General features: G+C 48.6%; 1 protein-coding gene across 3 annotated transcripts in view; it reads right to left on the bottom strand.

The window, feature by feature from the left end:
* Positions 1 to 13,872, bottom strand: part of LOC103765917 — a 95,257-nt gene that overhangs the window by 52,072 nt on the left and 29,313 nt on the right. For 2 of the 3 annotated variants that reach the window (XM_029965179.1, XM_018085393.2), the window contains exons 4-5: positions 6,699 to 6,808; positions 5,402 to 5,718 (exon numbers count right to left, since the gene is read on the bottom strand). In XM_029965179.1, coding sequence (XP_029821039.1) covers positions 5,402 to 5,578 — 177 coding nt within the window. In that variant the 5' untranslated portion in view covers positions 5,579 to 5,718; positions 6,699 to 6,808. Of the gene's footprint in view, positions 1 to 5,401; positions 5,845 to 6,698; positions 6,809 to 13,872 lie in introns of those variants that run through there. The other variant, XM_008932891.3, reaches the window with a different exon arrangement.

The raw sequence follows: 13,872 nt of genomic DNA, 5'->3' as shown, positions 1-13,872 counted from the left end.
AATGTAGTTCTCTGACATCAGAACACTCATCAGAACACATATGACTTCATCAACATTAAGGAAGCGACAAACATGCCTGAATTATCTCTGACCAGGATGAAAATAAATACACCAAGTAACTTAACAACTTTTGTGGATTAGAAAATCAATTATATCACCTCCAAAGTTGTTCATGTCAACAGCAAAGTTGGAATGAAATTGCCACCTTTAAAGTGCTCAGTTTTCTTCAGCAGCATGTTCCAGCCAGTTAATTTTTTAACACACCACAATCCAACTGTTTCATTCTGATAACACCTAGGGCCACTAATTAAGGGCTTAGTTTGACTGGCAATGCACAGACTTGTTCCAGCCAGATGCTCCCTGCCCCAAGGAGCTTGCTTGCAAGCAAAACTCAGAAAACAGACACCCACACTTTAGCCACTACATAAATATGCAAGGCCACAAGAGTTAAAGAGAAATTTGGAAGAAACATTTGTGTGAGAAACCCCTACCCTAAGTTGTGGGGATGAACAAGGCATTTGATTTGCAGAAGGCTCACAGAGCTGGTTAAAGAATACTTCTTCTAAAGGCTCAGTATCAGTACTCCACAACATAAACCCAAATGCAAGCCCAGGATATGCATTTTAAAAGCTCCTTGATCAATCTGACTTGTAGTTCAGAAAGGGCTTCTCGGGGCTACCAGTCCAAAACTATGCAAAAAAAATAATAAAAAAAAATGTACTAGGTTGTGATACTGGACAACCAACATAAAAACTCAGGCCTTGAGTCACCCGCCCCTCTCACTTTTCTTGTTTGAAGCATTTCACTACAATGTGGGACAATTCCCTGTTCTTACTCTTCTGTCCCACGAAGTCTGCTCTGGAACAGACCTAGTTGATAGCTTTTATCAAAGATGATCCCTAACCTGTAAAGTCAGACCTGCTTTTGGGTCTCAATATCTAACAGTCAAAAACTGGAGAGTTCTGAATCTGGCCTAATCTCTAGCAAATAACCATTGAGGTACCAGGCAATTCACCATCTCCTTTCTTGGATTTGGCCACAGAAGCTGAAGATTGAAGAGCTGAAGTTGTTAAGTCAACAGACTGGACTATGAAGTACAACAGCTCAGGAGTGGACACACTGCCCCTGCTACAGGGACAGAAGCATCCAGTGGGAAGATGCCTAGGAAAACTTTACATCTGCAAGTTCATGGGCTTTGATGGGATGCATTCAAAAGTGTTGAGAAAGTTGGTAGACACCACAACTAGGCCTCTCACGATCATCTTTGAAAGGTCATGGAGATCAGGAGAGGTGGCTAAGGACTAGAAGAAAGAAAATATTACCCCAATCTTCAAAAAGGCAAGAATAGGACTCTGGGAACTACTGGCCAGTCAGTCTCACCTCAATTCCTGGAAAGGTGATGGAACAGATCATTCTGGAGGCCATGTCTATCCACATGGATGATAAGGTGGTGATCAGAAGTACTCAGCATTAGTTCACTAAAAGTAAATCACGTCTGACAAACCTGGTTACCTTCTACAATGAAACAAGTACCTCGATGGATGAGGGGAGAGCAGTGGCTATTGTCTACACTGACTTCAGCAAGGCTTTCAACACTGTTTCTCACAGTATCCTCATAAGAAGTGTGGACTGGATGAGTGGACAGTGAGTTGGATTGAGAACTGGCTGAGGATTGTAATCAGTGGCACAGGGTCTAGTTGGAGGCTTGTCACTAGTAGTGCCCCCCAAGGTTCAATACTGGGTCCAGTTTAACTCATTCATCAGTGACTTGGATGAAGAGGCAGAGGTGTCCTCAGCAAGTTCAATGATGACACAAAGCTGGGAGCAGTGGCCGATACCCCAGAGGGCTGCACAGCCCTTCAGAAGGACCTTGACAGGTTGGAGAAATGGACAGAGAAGAGCTATCTGAAATTCAACAAGGGCAAATGCAGGGTCCTGCAACTGGGAGAAAATAACCCCCAGCACCAGTACAGACTGGGCAGCGATCTGCTAGAAAGCAGCTCTGCAGAAGAGGGCCAGGGGTCCTGGTGGACAACAAGGTATCCGTGAGCCAGCAGTGTGCCCTGGAGCCAAGAAAGCCAATGAGATCCTGGGGTGCATCAGGAAGACCATAGCCAGCAGGTCAAGGAAGGTGATCCTGCCCCTCTACTAAGCCCTAGTGAGGCCATATTTGGAGTGTTCCAGTGCTGGACTGTACAGTTCTGGGCTCCTCAGTACAAGAGAGACATGGAGCAGGTCCAGTGGAGAGCAACAAAGATGATTAAGGGACTGGAGCATCTCTCTTATGAGGAAAGGCTGAACAGGCCCAGCTCCCTCAGTCTCGAGAAGAGACAGCTAAGGGGGAACCTCATCAATGTGTATAAAAACCTAAAGGGGGGGTGTCAAGAGCATGGAGCCGGGCTCTTCTTGGTGGTCCCAAGAAATAGGACAAGAGGCAACAGGCAGAAATGGATGCACAGGAAGTTTCACCTGAACATTAGGAAAAACTTTACTATGCAGGTGAGCACACATTCGAACAGGCTTTCCAGAGAGGTTGTAGAGTCTCCCTCACAGGAGATATTCAAGAACCATCTGGATCCAATACTGTGCAAGGTGCTCTAGGATAATGCCGCTTGAGCAGGGAGGTTGGACCAGATGACCCACTGTGGTCCCTTCCAACCTTACCCATTCTGGAACTCTGTAAAGACAGCAAGGTTAGCAGTCTTCCAAGGCTGGGGGCTCAAATTTGAGCCCTAACTATCACACTTGACAGCCCAGCCACCCTTATCAGAAACTGCTGGCTGAGTATGCTACCCTAACAGCAGGTGAAACATCAGTCTGTCAATCCCTCGCTTCCCACCATGGTGACTTCTGGTGAAAGGGTAACAAAGGGACGCTAACTTCCTGAGCAACACCAGCACATCTCCTGAGTCAAAGTCCTCTGAGCAGCCATAGTTAACTGCCTAAAGACCAACTTTAGTAGGGAAAAAGAGAAGTCCATTACATCAACTCCTAAAGCTTGCGTATTTCCTGGTTTCACTTACAGGATGCAATGGCATCCTCTCAGCTTCTCCAAGTGGGGAAAGACTGAGGCTTATCACAGCCACAGTAAACCAATTTGGGACACAAGGTACAAAAATGGGCAGAAATGTCATCCTGAAAAGATCCCCAAAGCTTGGATGCCAATCCAAGGATGGTCAAACCTTCCAAACTTGTAAAAATTATTTGACAATTCACCCAAGGACAGTCTTCTGAGACTTTGCCTAATGGCAGTACAGTTGTAAGCTAGGAGCACAACAGCAGCTTGCTTTCCCTTGAATTTGGGAACTTCCCACAAAGGTCATAAAGTGCAAAAGCAAGCGGGTAATGAAGGAGGAGAGCAGCTAAGCACAATGGTTTTAAAGCTCAGAAAGCTCTAGATTTGGGTGGTGGATACAGATCAGTTCTTACTGTACCCAAACTTGATGCTCGTTCTCTACTTACAGGACGAGAGATCTGATTCTGTGCTCACACCTAACTAAATTTTCACTAGGTTTCAGTGATAGCACACTGGACCTTTTAAATAATGCATGTACCACACAAGCCAGCATACATACAGACCTGCACAGACACAGACCAGGGTTGACAAGGCAGAAGTCTGGTCTGTGCCTGGCAGCCCCACATCACCTGATGGCATTAGAGCAAGAGTGCACAGGACACTTGTCCTTGACACAGGGTCCATGCACAGTGCAGCCTCAGGGAGCTTCCACACTAGTCACCACCTGCGACACCTATCCTGGGTCCATACCTGCAAGGAGCTCTGGTCAAACACCTAAGACAGAGCACTGCACAGTCCATTAAGCAATTAGTATGCTGGTACAAGGCTCAACCAAGACTAGGCAGCTGCACATGGTCCCCAAAGGCCTACAAAACATATTTAAACCCAGAGTTTGCAAGGCTGGCTTTCTGCCCATGCACATGTGTACCAGTCATTGTACCACTCCCCACTGCAGGCTGCAAAGACACCTCTGATGGGCTATGAGTTAGCCTTGCAAGGAACAGTGCAAGCTTAACTTTCTCCACTAAACCTGTTAAAATGCAGACCACCTGTCTGAAGCACAAAACCTTGGCACTAATATGAACAAAATGGCTGCAGATACCCACTCCTGCACATTTTCTTGCATGCTCCCAAGCATCCTGAAGGTTGTATCTACCTCTGAGAGCTCCTTCCAAAGATTTTCACAGTTTCACAATCTGAGGCTCCAAGAGACAAACAATAAAGCTAAAGGAGGCAATCACAGTCACAAGGCCCAGAAACAGCATTCAAAAAAATCCCCATTGCCTCTGCACTGAATCAATCCACTACAACCTAAAGCATTGCCCTTATTTTACTTCCAAAAATAAAATCTAACTCTGCCTCCCCCAAGAACCACAGAATGTGCAATCCCCAGAGGAAGAAGTACAGCAAACTTTGATGAAACATCAGCACTGTTTCTAACCAAGTTGCCATCAGCCTGTCCAGAGTGACTGCGCAGAAGTGCAGCCACACGGCAGTCTGCCTCTGTGTAACACATACAAAAGACTTCACCAGAGTCTGGTATACAGATCCCCAGCCCCCAGCTCAGGCAACGAGGGCTGCTGCTTTTCCCAGATCCTTTCTTTAATTTGGGGCCAGGTGCTACACTTCCCGCACTACTGGTGCCAATCCAGAGTAACTCTGCTGATTTCAGGAGGTATCCCTTGGTTCATAATTTTGACAAATCAGGATCTGGTATTTTTTTCCTAACTCACTCATCATGGCTCCATTTTTATCCCATTGTATATGGCTCAAAAAATCCTGCTTGTATTTGGCAGGAAGGGCTTACAGAGTCCTTATCCTGAATCTGTGATCCTCAGTTTTATTTTGAACACTAAAAAAAGGACTTAAGAATAATCTGGAAAGACACGGGTCAATGCAATGAGCCAGTCTGAAAAAATTTCAGCTCAGATTCCGGCCTTAAGGACCAGAAGGGAGGGAAACGCAAATAACTAGCTGAAAGGCATTTTAGGTAAATCATGTTTGTACAGTACCTAGCACAGTGGGGTTCTAGCCTGGCAAAGGCTGGGAGACTAGAGATTGTACACATACAAAGGTAACCAGGCAAATGCCTATGTAGTTAAACATGAATCCCGTCAAAAATAAAAAATTCTAAAGAACAGAGAGATACATCTGTCTTTATACACCTTTGTGTATTATCTGAGTTGTGCAGGCTAATTCTGAGTGCAAAGGAACACGACTTTAACTAAGAGGAATACGGCTTAGGCCAGTTCCTCCTGACCACACTGGCTGAGAGGAAACTGGCCCAGCATAATAAACGGCACAAGTTTCCAGCTTCTCAAAGGCCCCGTTAGCAGTTACCTGAAGGGCTCAAAAAACAACCGAGACAAAACCGGCTGTTCTTACCTTCAGCTGGAAAGGTTGAATTTCGTTCAAACTCTGGTTCCTGAGCTTTTTGGTGAGGATCTTCAGCATGGTACAAATGCGAGGAGCCAAGAAAGGGTTAAGCACACACACACACACGCACGCATCTACATCTGCCGAGCCGCTGCTACGCTCGGAGGAGTTCCGCAGAGCTCGCATCCAGCACCCCAGGTACAGGCGGCGGGCGGGGGGGCCGGCTCCGGACAGCCGCTCCCAGCTGTGCCCCTTCCCTCTCCGGCACCGCACTCTTGTCCTACAGCCCTGCGTGGTGGGAGGCACAGGGAATCCCTCTCCAAAGCCTAAAGAAAAAAATTCAACACCAAACTTCCTCTGCCTTCCACCCCCTCTCCAGCTACGCTTCAGAGAGGAGGGAGGTACCAGCTGGCAGCGTGCGGCAGGGGACAAGAGACGCGGGGCGCAGAGCGCTCACTGCGGGACGGCAGAGCCCCCCGGGCGAGGCGCCGGGCTCCGCTCATGGCAGCGCTCCCCCCCGGCCAGTCCTCGGGCGGAGCACGCATCCCATCCGCCCAGCTGCCGCGCCGGGCGCCGCCACCGAGCACCGGGGTCCCTCCGACCAGCGCGACGGGAAACTTGTAACAAAGCGGCGGCGGCCGCCGCGGCGCACATTGGACCCGACGGGGCGGGACGGCGGGATCGGGGCGGGGACTCCGCTTAAAGGGTCACCGGCCCTTCCCGGGCGGCGTTCCCTGGGTCCCCGACCTGGGCGGGCTTTGCCCTGGCCGTAGCAGACTGGTAGCTGTCTGTGCGCTACCGCATCCTGGCTCGTAGCCCGCCCGCGCCAGGAGGGTAACGGGATGCCGTGACCTGTCTGTCCTGTCCTGCGATTCAGAGCGTTCAGATCCATAGAGAGGGCTCGTGTGTCCCGTCTCGAGTCCCCGAGCCACCCCAGGAGCTTGCAAGCGGCCTGCAGCAGCAGGGAAGCACGCCACTGCCTTTCCTCACAGCCGAGGCAAGCTCGGGGCCAGGACAGCACCAGCTCCTGCTGCACCAGCTCGGACACTACCGAGGTGGTCCATTTCCATCCCAGTCCTCCAGCACCTCCCTGGTAAAGCAGGCAGGAGAGTTATCGGGGACTGACTGATAGGCTCCCAGCCGCTTCGAACCCACAGGAAGCTGCCGACACGTTTGCCAGCAGTAACAAAACAGGGCTTTCACCCACTGCCAACTCCATGCCAGTGATAAATTCCCCACGTCTAGGTGAAAGGTGCCTTTTGCCCATTGCCAGTCCTTTGGGGCCAGCAGAGCCTTTTATCCCAACCTTCCTCCTGGAACCGATTCGGAAGCGTTGTGGAGGTCTCTGCTTGTGTACAAATTCCAGAGGAGCACAGGCTGGTTAACGTATTGGTTCCCTGTTCACAGCCAGCAGGCCTGTAACAAGATAAGGAAAGAGCACTCATAAAATGCTGACGGTGGAAAAGAAAGGGAACGTCTTCGCTGCAGGGGAAAGGGCCTCAGTTCAGCTCCAGTTAGCAATGTATATTTTCTTGAAGGATTACAACAGTCAGAGTTTGAGCAAGAAAATTATATTCAATTTTTAAGTTAGTGCCTTCTTAGAAGGTGCCTGCAGTAGGAAATTATCTCAACTATTAAACCATACTTGCTCTGTGAGCTTGCATTCACAGTGTGGACTTGTTTTCACCTCTTTTTCCCCCAGTTCACACCAAATTGAAATCACAATCCAACCTTACCTCTCTTATGTCTCTAAGTCACCACACATTTTTATAGGTACTTCTACTTTCCTTATTGCATGAATACAAAAAACCAGGGAATAGTGCACATGAGCAGATTGCTGGTCTGGCATCCTGTGTCAAACAGGAGAGGGTAAAATGCCAAATGAAAACAGAAATCCTCCATATAGAGATGCAATAATATATCTGATGTTTGATAAGAATTACTCCTGTTCCTTAACCAATAATCAAGGTATATCCCAAAACCCAACAACTGAGACTCTCTTATAATTTCTTTTTTTTATATATAAAGCCAAATTCCCCAAGCCATTATTCATTACTTATTCCAGAACTGAAGCCACTGGCTTTCCTCTTAATGGTCTGTAAGATACAACCCATAAACCACAGTCAGCTTAAACCACTGGATATGATTGCTTTCCCATATTTGAGCTCTTGGAGTTCAAGCACTGGGACAGGCACATGCCAGAGCCCAGTTGTTTGTCTCAGAAGAGATGAAGCTGAAAAAGTTCCCTGAAACTGAGAAGAGCAGAACCTGCCATCCCATTTGCAGTACCTCACAGCCTCTACCTGAGCTCACATCATCCCACTAAGGCACAGAACAGCAGGAGGGTTCGCAGCGTGGTGGAGGGTTCATCCTAGGCCTCCTAACTCGCTGCAGGGCCAAGTCTGCCCTGGGCAAGCTGCAAAACCAAGTGCCAATAATGCTTTGTCATGGCACTTGTGATGTGAGAGAAACCAGTACTTCAAATCCTGCTTCCGCAAACTTTACCTACATGTGTTTCAGCAGATACCTGCAGAACAATTTCTTTCTTGCTTTGTGTATCATATAACCAGAACAGCCAGGAACACCAACTTTGGGTACACCCAGGCCTTTTGGGGTCTAGTTATACACGCCTGGTCCCAGTGTTTGCTCAGACTGTATATCCATGAGCATCTCTGTGTTCCAGCAGGCTCAGGAGAAACTCACACCCTCAAGTCCCTCTCCAGCTAACCTTGCGCCCTGCACTGGTGAAGTACCACGGCCTCTCTCTTGAGCCACAACTGCAATGCAGGAGCAACTGGTTGACAGATCACGATCTCTCCGTTGATTCACAGCATCCAGCATCTCCTCTGAATGAGGCACAGTGACACACTGCTGCAACCAGCAACAATTTAGCAGACCCCCAGAGGAAAAGAAACCCTTGCAGAAAGCATAGCTGTAACCTACTGCTACAACTCTTATGTGACCTGTGCCCCGAGAACAAGGTTTGACATGCTAGATGGGTTCCCAGTAGATGACAAGTTAGGCTGCTGAATCTCATACTGAAAAGAAAAGTTTCCTGAGGGATCTGGAGGTTTTCCTGCTCCATGCAGGTACAGGTTGCAGAACACTACCAAGTAACAAGGATAGCAACATATTTTCCAGGGGTAAGTAACAGTATTACTCCCAAAGGTGAAACCTAAGTCAGAGGAAGGTTACTTGACTTTCTGAAGGTCACTAAGGAAAGCTGTGGAAGATCCAAGAATAGAAGTGGTATCTCCTGGCCCCTAGCCATAAGCTCCGAGACTGTAATATAGCCTCTTACTAGATCACACTGCTGGAGCTATGCAAAATTCAGTGGTTTCACTTCCCAAGCATCTCATGTGATCACTTTGCTTTGGTTTTGGTTCCTGTGGGTTTCTCACCCATGGAGTTTTGATCTGCCTACTGGGTTCAAACCAAATCTCAATCTCAAACCTAGTCCAAGTTTCCTCTGGTCACATGAGAAAAGCATGAAAAATGCATCACATAACATTTAGGGTAAGCCCACACTCCTACTCCAACATTGCTTGAAGATCTCTTTAAATTCCTCATGGCCAGACAAGGAGCAGAAAGGAGGCAAGTGGCAAGTTTCCCCTGCAAGAACACACGGCATTGTGGTGACATGGAGAGGAAAAGGGCCTGTGAGCTGATGCAGGATCCTGGTTCACTTCCACAATATCCACGTTCCTGCCTGCTGCTGCCAGGGGGAAGACATCTCTGGATGCCTGGTGTGCCACATGTTATTTTCCTCAGGAGACATTCCTCTGTGGGACTCCTGGCCAAACTGTATAATAGGGGAGGCAGGCAGTGAAGACAATGTGGTGAGGATTGGTTTAATGCACAGATTCCCTCTGGGCTGTGTTTCCTGTTGTGCTTAGAGGACAAGCTAATGCCTTTTGCAGTTTATCCTGCCCAAGGTGTACCACTGACAGTGCCAGATGCAAGAACAGGAATGTGTGTGGGTGCAGAAGGCCTCATTAGGCAGGCCTGGCCAAGCCCTCTCAAAAGGCAAGTGATGCTGCTTTCACCCTTTGAAGTCACCTGGGTATCTGCTCGGTCCTTCTTACACACTGAACTGCTCTTTGGTCTCCCTTTTCCACCCACTATGCCATAGCAGGATCACGCTGCATCTGAGCACACACTTATCTGAACATCCCGAGGTTGGAGGCAAAAAGACAGCCAGGGAAGAGGTTCAAGTGCCATCTATTGGGGATCTTCCCTCATTACACCAAGAGAGACGGATGAGCCGGGAAAACCCCATCCATCCCCTCTGCCTTATGGCCTTAACTGGGAGATTTCTGAGTCAGACACTGGAGCTACAGGAAGTGCCAGGCGCAGAAGGAACATCTGTCTGCCAAGGACAATGCTAAAAGAGGATAGCAAGGCAGGAGCAGGATGAAAGCTGAGCCTGGAGCTTGCTTGGAGGGAGATGTCGGCCCAAAGCCAGGCACATCTCACATGGTACCACAGAACAGGACCATCCACCAACTGATTCAACAATAGTCCAATGTATATAGATAAAAGCAGAGGAGAAGGGCAGTCCACAAAAATAATGAGAGTTGTTTCCAGAACTGCATGACTGACAAAACAAAGAACCCCAAGCTTTGTCCCTGAGCCAACCACCAATCACTTCTAGCAGGTACCACAGGGCACTTCTCCTCCCAGTGTGTGAACTGATGAGCCTGTGAGCTCATCCTGAAGGGATCATCTCTGACTTTGCCTCTGTGCTATGTCTGCCCTCACATGGGTCAAACTAAGCCGAGTCCCCACCACACAAACCATAAACACACCCCATGCTCCAGCTGCAGGGGTGAAGTTGCAGTGCACACAAGTGCTCTCCAGGCTCTGGCTGTGTGGTCTTTATACCAGGGGTGTGGGGCAGGCAGTGGGTAAACATCCCACACACGAAGGAGCCCTTCACTAAGGCTACAAGCAACCAAAGGTGAGAACTGCCCAATGTTACCTTAAAGCCCACAGACTGTCCCAGAACTGACCCAGCTGCTGTCATGCAAACACTTTGGACATTGAGGGAGAATCAGGAAGGGCTGGTCAGAGATGGCTGAGGCTGACGGCTACCTGTTCTCTTTTAGATACATCTCTTTTAGACACATCTGAGCAATGAACTGCCTAGGATACATGTTTTTGCAGTTTTTGACTGCCATGAAAAGAGGAAAAGAAGCAGAAAGAAAATTGGAAAGAAAGGTATTCAGAAAACCTTGCTATTTGGTAGAGAAACAATGACCACACCAGCACAGGCAACATGACAGACATAAGGAAAAGAGATGATCCTCTTAACAGCACTTCTGGGCAGCCCCATCTCTGTTATAATTCCCTTGCTGCCCATTCTCTCCCTGAAAATTGTTAGGGCCAGTTGGAAAGTCAGCATGTGGCTAATACAGCGAGAACCAGGGAGAGCAGGATTACCATGGCCATTTACACTGTGCTTCTCCTGCTGCTACTGCAGACATTTATTCCTCTGCAAAAGGCCCTGGAAGGGGCCCCATGACACCCACTCAGTAACGGGCTGCCGGGACAGCACTCACAGGGCCAGCAGTTTAGCCTGGCCAGCCAGAAGCTCCAGGGTAGCAGGGCAGCCTGGCTCCTCAGAAATGCAGGCAGACAAGTGATGATTTCTGTTTTGGATAGCTTTTTCCTTGTAATCCCTGAAGAGGAGGAATTGTCTCATCTGGCTAAAGGATCTCTGACCTTCTTTCCTTCAAATAGAGTCACTGCACCTCACTCACCTATATTCCTTTTCAAACATCTTCTCAGTAACAGTCCTCAGATGGGATCACCAGTGGTTCTGAGCCCTAGCCACAAGCCATCAGTCCAAAGATGAAAGAACCATCCAGTCTACCAGCCTGCCTCAAACTACAATGCTTAGAAGGGGAGCATCGGAGAGAAAAGGCCCAGGATCCTGAAAAAAAATGGCAAATTTCTTAAGCAAAAGTGCTAGGAAATGAGCACACTCAGTCTCTGCAGAGGAAGGGAGAAAATATTATTGTGGTTGCTGGTTTGATGGGGGGAAATTCCTTTCTGGAACTTCCTGGCTGGCCAGACAGCCTCTGGGCTTATCCCAAGTATATAAATAAAACACAGCTTTCAACATCAAAGAGGTTTCCCAGTTCCTCTAGTTGGGCACCCCGTCTAGATCTGTATTTGTGAGTAGTTTCAGTGCTTCTAAGGGAAGTGAAAAAAAAGACAGGTTAGTATCACCAGGGATTGAAATTCCAGGAAGAATTTCCAGGAGGTGTAAGTTTGAACTTGATGCCTTACCGTGAGTACAGTGCATGGATTAGGAGAGCAACAGCCAGGCTGTACACATGCTGTGCCCTGGTTGGGGCAGCAGCCTGGGGGACTCCTGGCCACAGTGCCCCACTGTGAGCTTGGCTAGACATCTCAGACTGACATCAGATGACCAGAAAACACCAGCCAGGTGCTGGTAACGTTTCACAGAACTGTTAGGACTCCCATCTGCCTTGCTGCACCTCATCTCCAGCTGCTGCCAGGCTCCAATTGATTACTGGGGAGGGAAGACAGTTCTGGGTCCACTGAAGTCAGTGCATGAACCTGTGCTACTGAGCTGCTCTTAGCACAGGAGGCTGTGAGAGGAGCATGAGTAGTGCCTAAGGCCTCTGTGGGAGTGACAGCACAACAGAATCCCCAGAGAAAGGCTTTCAGGTAAAATATACAGCCCTTAAAATAACTGTAGAACTGAAAATGACTGAGGATTTGTGATCACAAACCAGCCATAAGCCAACAGAAGGCCTCCAAGCATCCAATAAAACTGTGCTGTGAGGAACAGAACAAGACAACTTGTCCTCACAAGCCTCTGCCTCAAAAGCTCAGATTGCTAGACTGGCCAAGGAAGGAGTAACCTTAGAAGATTTTGTAATGAGAATAAATCATGTCATTTACTCCTCGCTTTCTAAACTCCATGAGTGCACATTGCACCTGTATATCCTCCCCAACTCTTCTAGAGGCCAAGACCAAATGATGAAACCTTTATCAGTTTCTCGCAGATAAGAACAGTTGTTTGCAAGCTATCCACCAGAAATTCCACTTAAAACAGCTCTCCAGGCAGCATGGCAGTGTAAACAAAGATGAAAACGGCCTTGGGAGGAAGGAAATAAATTTGGCATCAGTAACTGTGAGTTCTGCATGCAGGCACGCTAGCACTAAAAAAAAAAAAAGTGGTCAGAAAGTGGGTTGCAAGAAAAGATGGGCTATGCCAAAGGGCTGATAAAGGGTGGGGATGAAATATTTTCATGGAGATCTTATCGTACATCACTCCCTTATGTCTCTGTTTCCAAGCTCGTGAGAAGCCCCACCTGTACCGTGCCGGACACCTTCTGCCTGCATCACCCACCGGCCGGCCCCAGGGGGCGCAAGAGACCGCGGCTTTGCCCCTCTCCCCGTCCCAGCGCACGGCCGGGACAAGGGACGGCGGGAGGTGGGAGTGCTCGAGCTTCCCAGCTCTGCCGGCCTGGGTGTTCTCCCGTATGGGCTGAGGGCAGAGCCGGGATTACCGCGTGGCAGCAACGAGCTGCTCTATGTTGATGAGCACATGTCCAAGCAGGAAATTGCGCTCTAGTAGCCAAAGATCTGGGTGTCTCACGCAGCGAGCCAGGGTGCCGATCCCAGACTCTGGCTCTGCACGCTCAGCTAGCCAGGTTGCCAATGCCAGGCTCTCTCTGCACGCTCCCTTCTCAGTGCTTAAGCTCGAGGACAGTGCAGAAGGAAAGAGTGAAAGGACCAGGCCTGCCACCGAATTCCACCCTAGAATGACCTCTCCTCATCCAAGTGCATGAGAAGTGGACGCAGAGCCTGACACAGGTTACACCTCCACATCAGTCTCCTAGCCCTCAAAGGCAAACCCAACTGTGGTCCACACACCTGAGGAGGGAACGCAGAGACAAATTCTCAGTCTTAGTTTCCACACCCCAGCCAGTATTCCTAGAGGCATTAACAAGTAATTTTCTGGAGCCTGATTTTGAAAAAACTCTCCTCTTTCTCCGCCAGATCTATTCAAATGTATTCTAGCTCCCCGCTAGATGGGTAATGGGCCCAGATACACGGCATCAAATCCCCTAAATAAACCTGCTCACGCATCACAAAGAAGCACATATAGAAGGTGTGTGGGATTCCATCTCTGCAAGACCTGTGTAGCAAATTCCAAGCAGAACAGGACAGACAGATTCAGTCGTAAGGGTCAGGTGTTCATCTCATCACTCCTCAGCCCTCATCTTTTCTCCCTTGCAAACCCAAGTGATGACTTCTGAAGAGCCAGCCTAATTTGCTTATATATGGCAGACACTCATCATACCAGCAGATAAATGAGTTTTCAGTATACTTCTGATAACTACTTGCTGTTATCACCAGTCTGTATCATCATCACAGTATCAGAGCTGTCCCAATACAGGCTGTGTTGGGATGCTTGGGTACTTGGGTCACATACTGCA

Source organism: Manacus vitellinus, unplaced genomic scaffold (genome assembly GCF_001715985.3).
Source record: "Manacus vitellinus isolate BGI_N305 unplaced genomic scaffold, ASM171598v3 scaffold_8_pilon, whole genome shotgun sequence".
Lineage (NCBI taxonomy): Eukaryota > Metazoa > Chordata > Aves > Passeriformes > Pipridae > Manacus > Manacus vitellinus.
The sequence above is the reverse complement of the archived record's forward strand: the minus strand, read 5'-3'. Positions and strand labels throughout refer to the sequence as shown.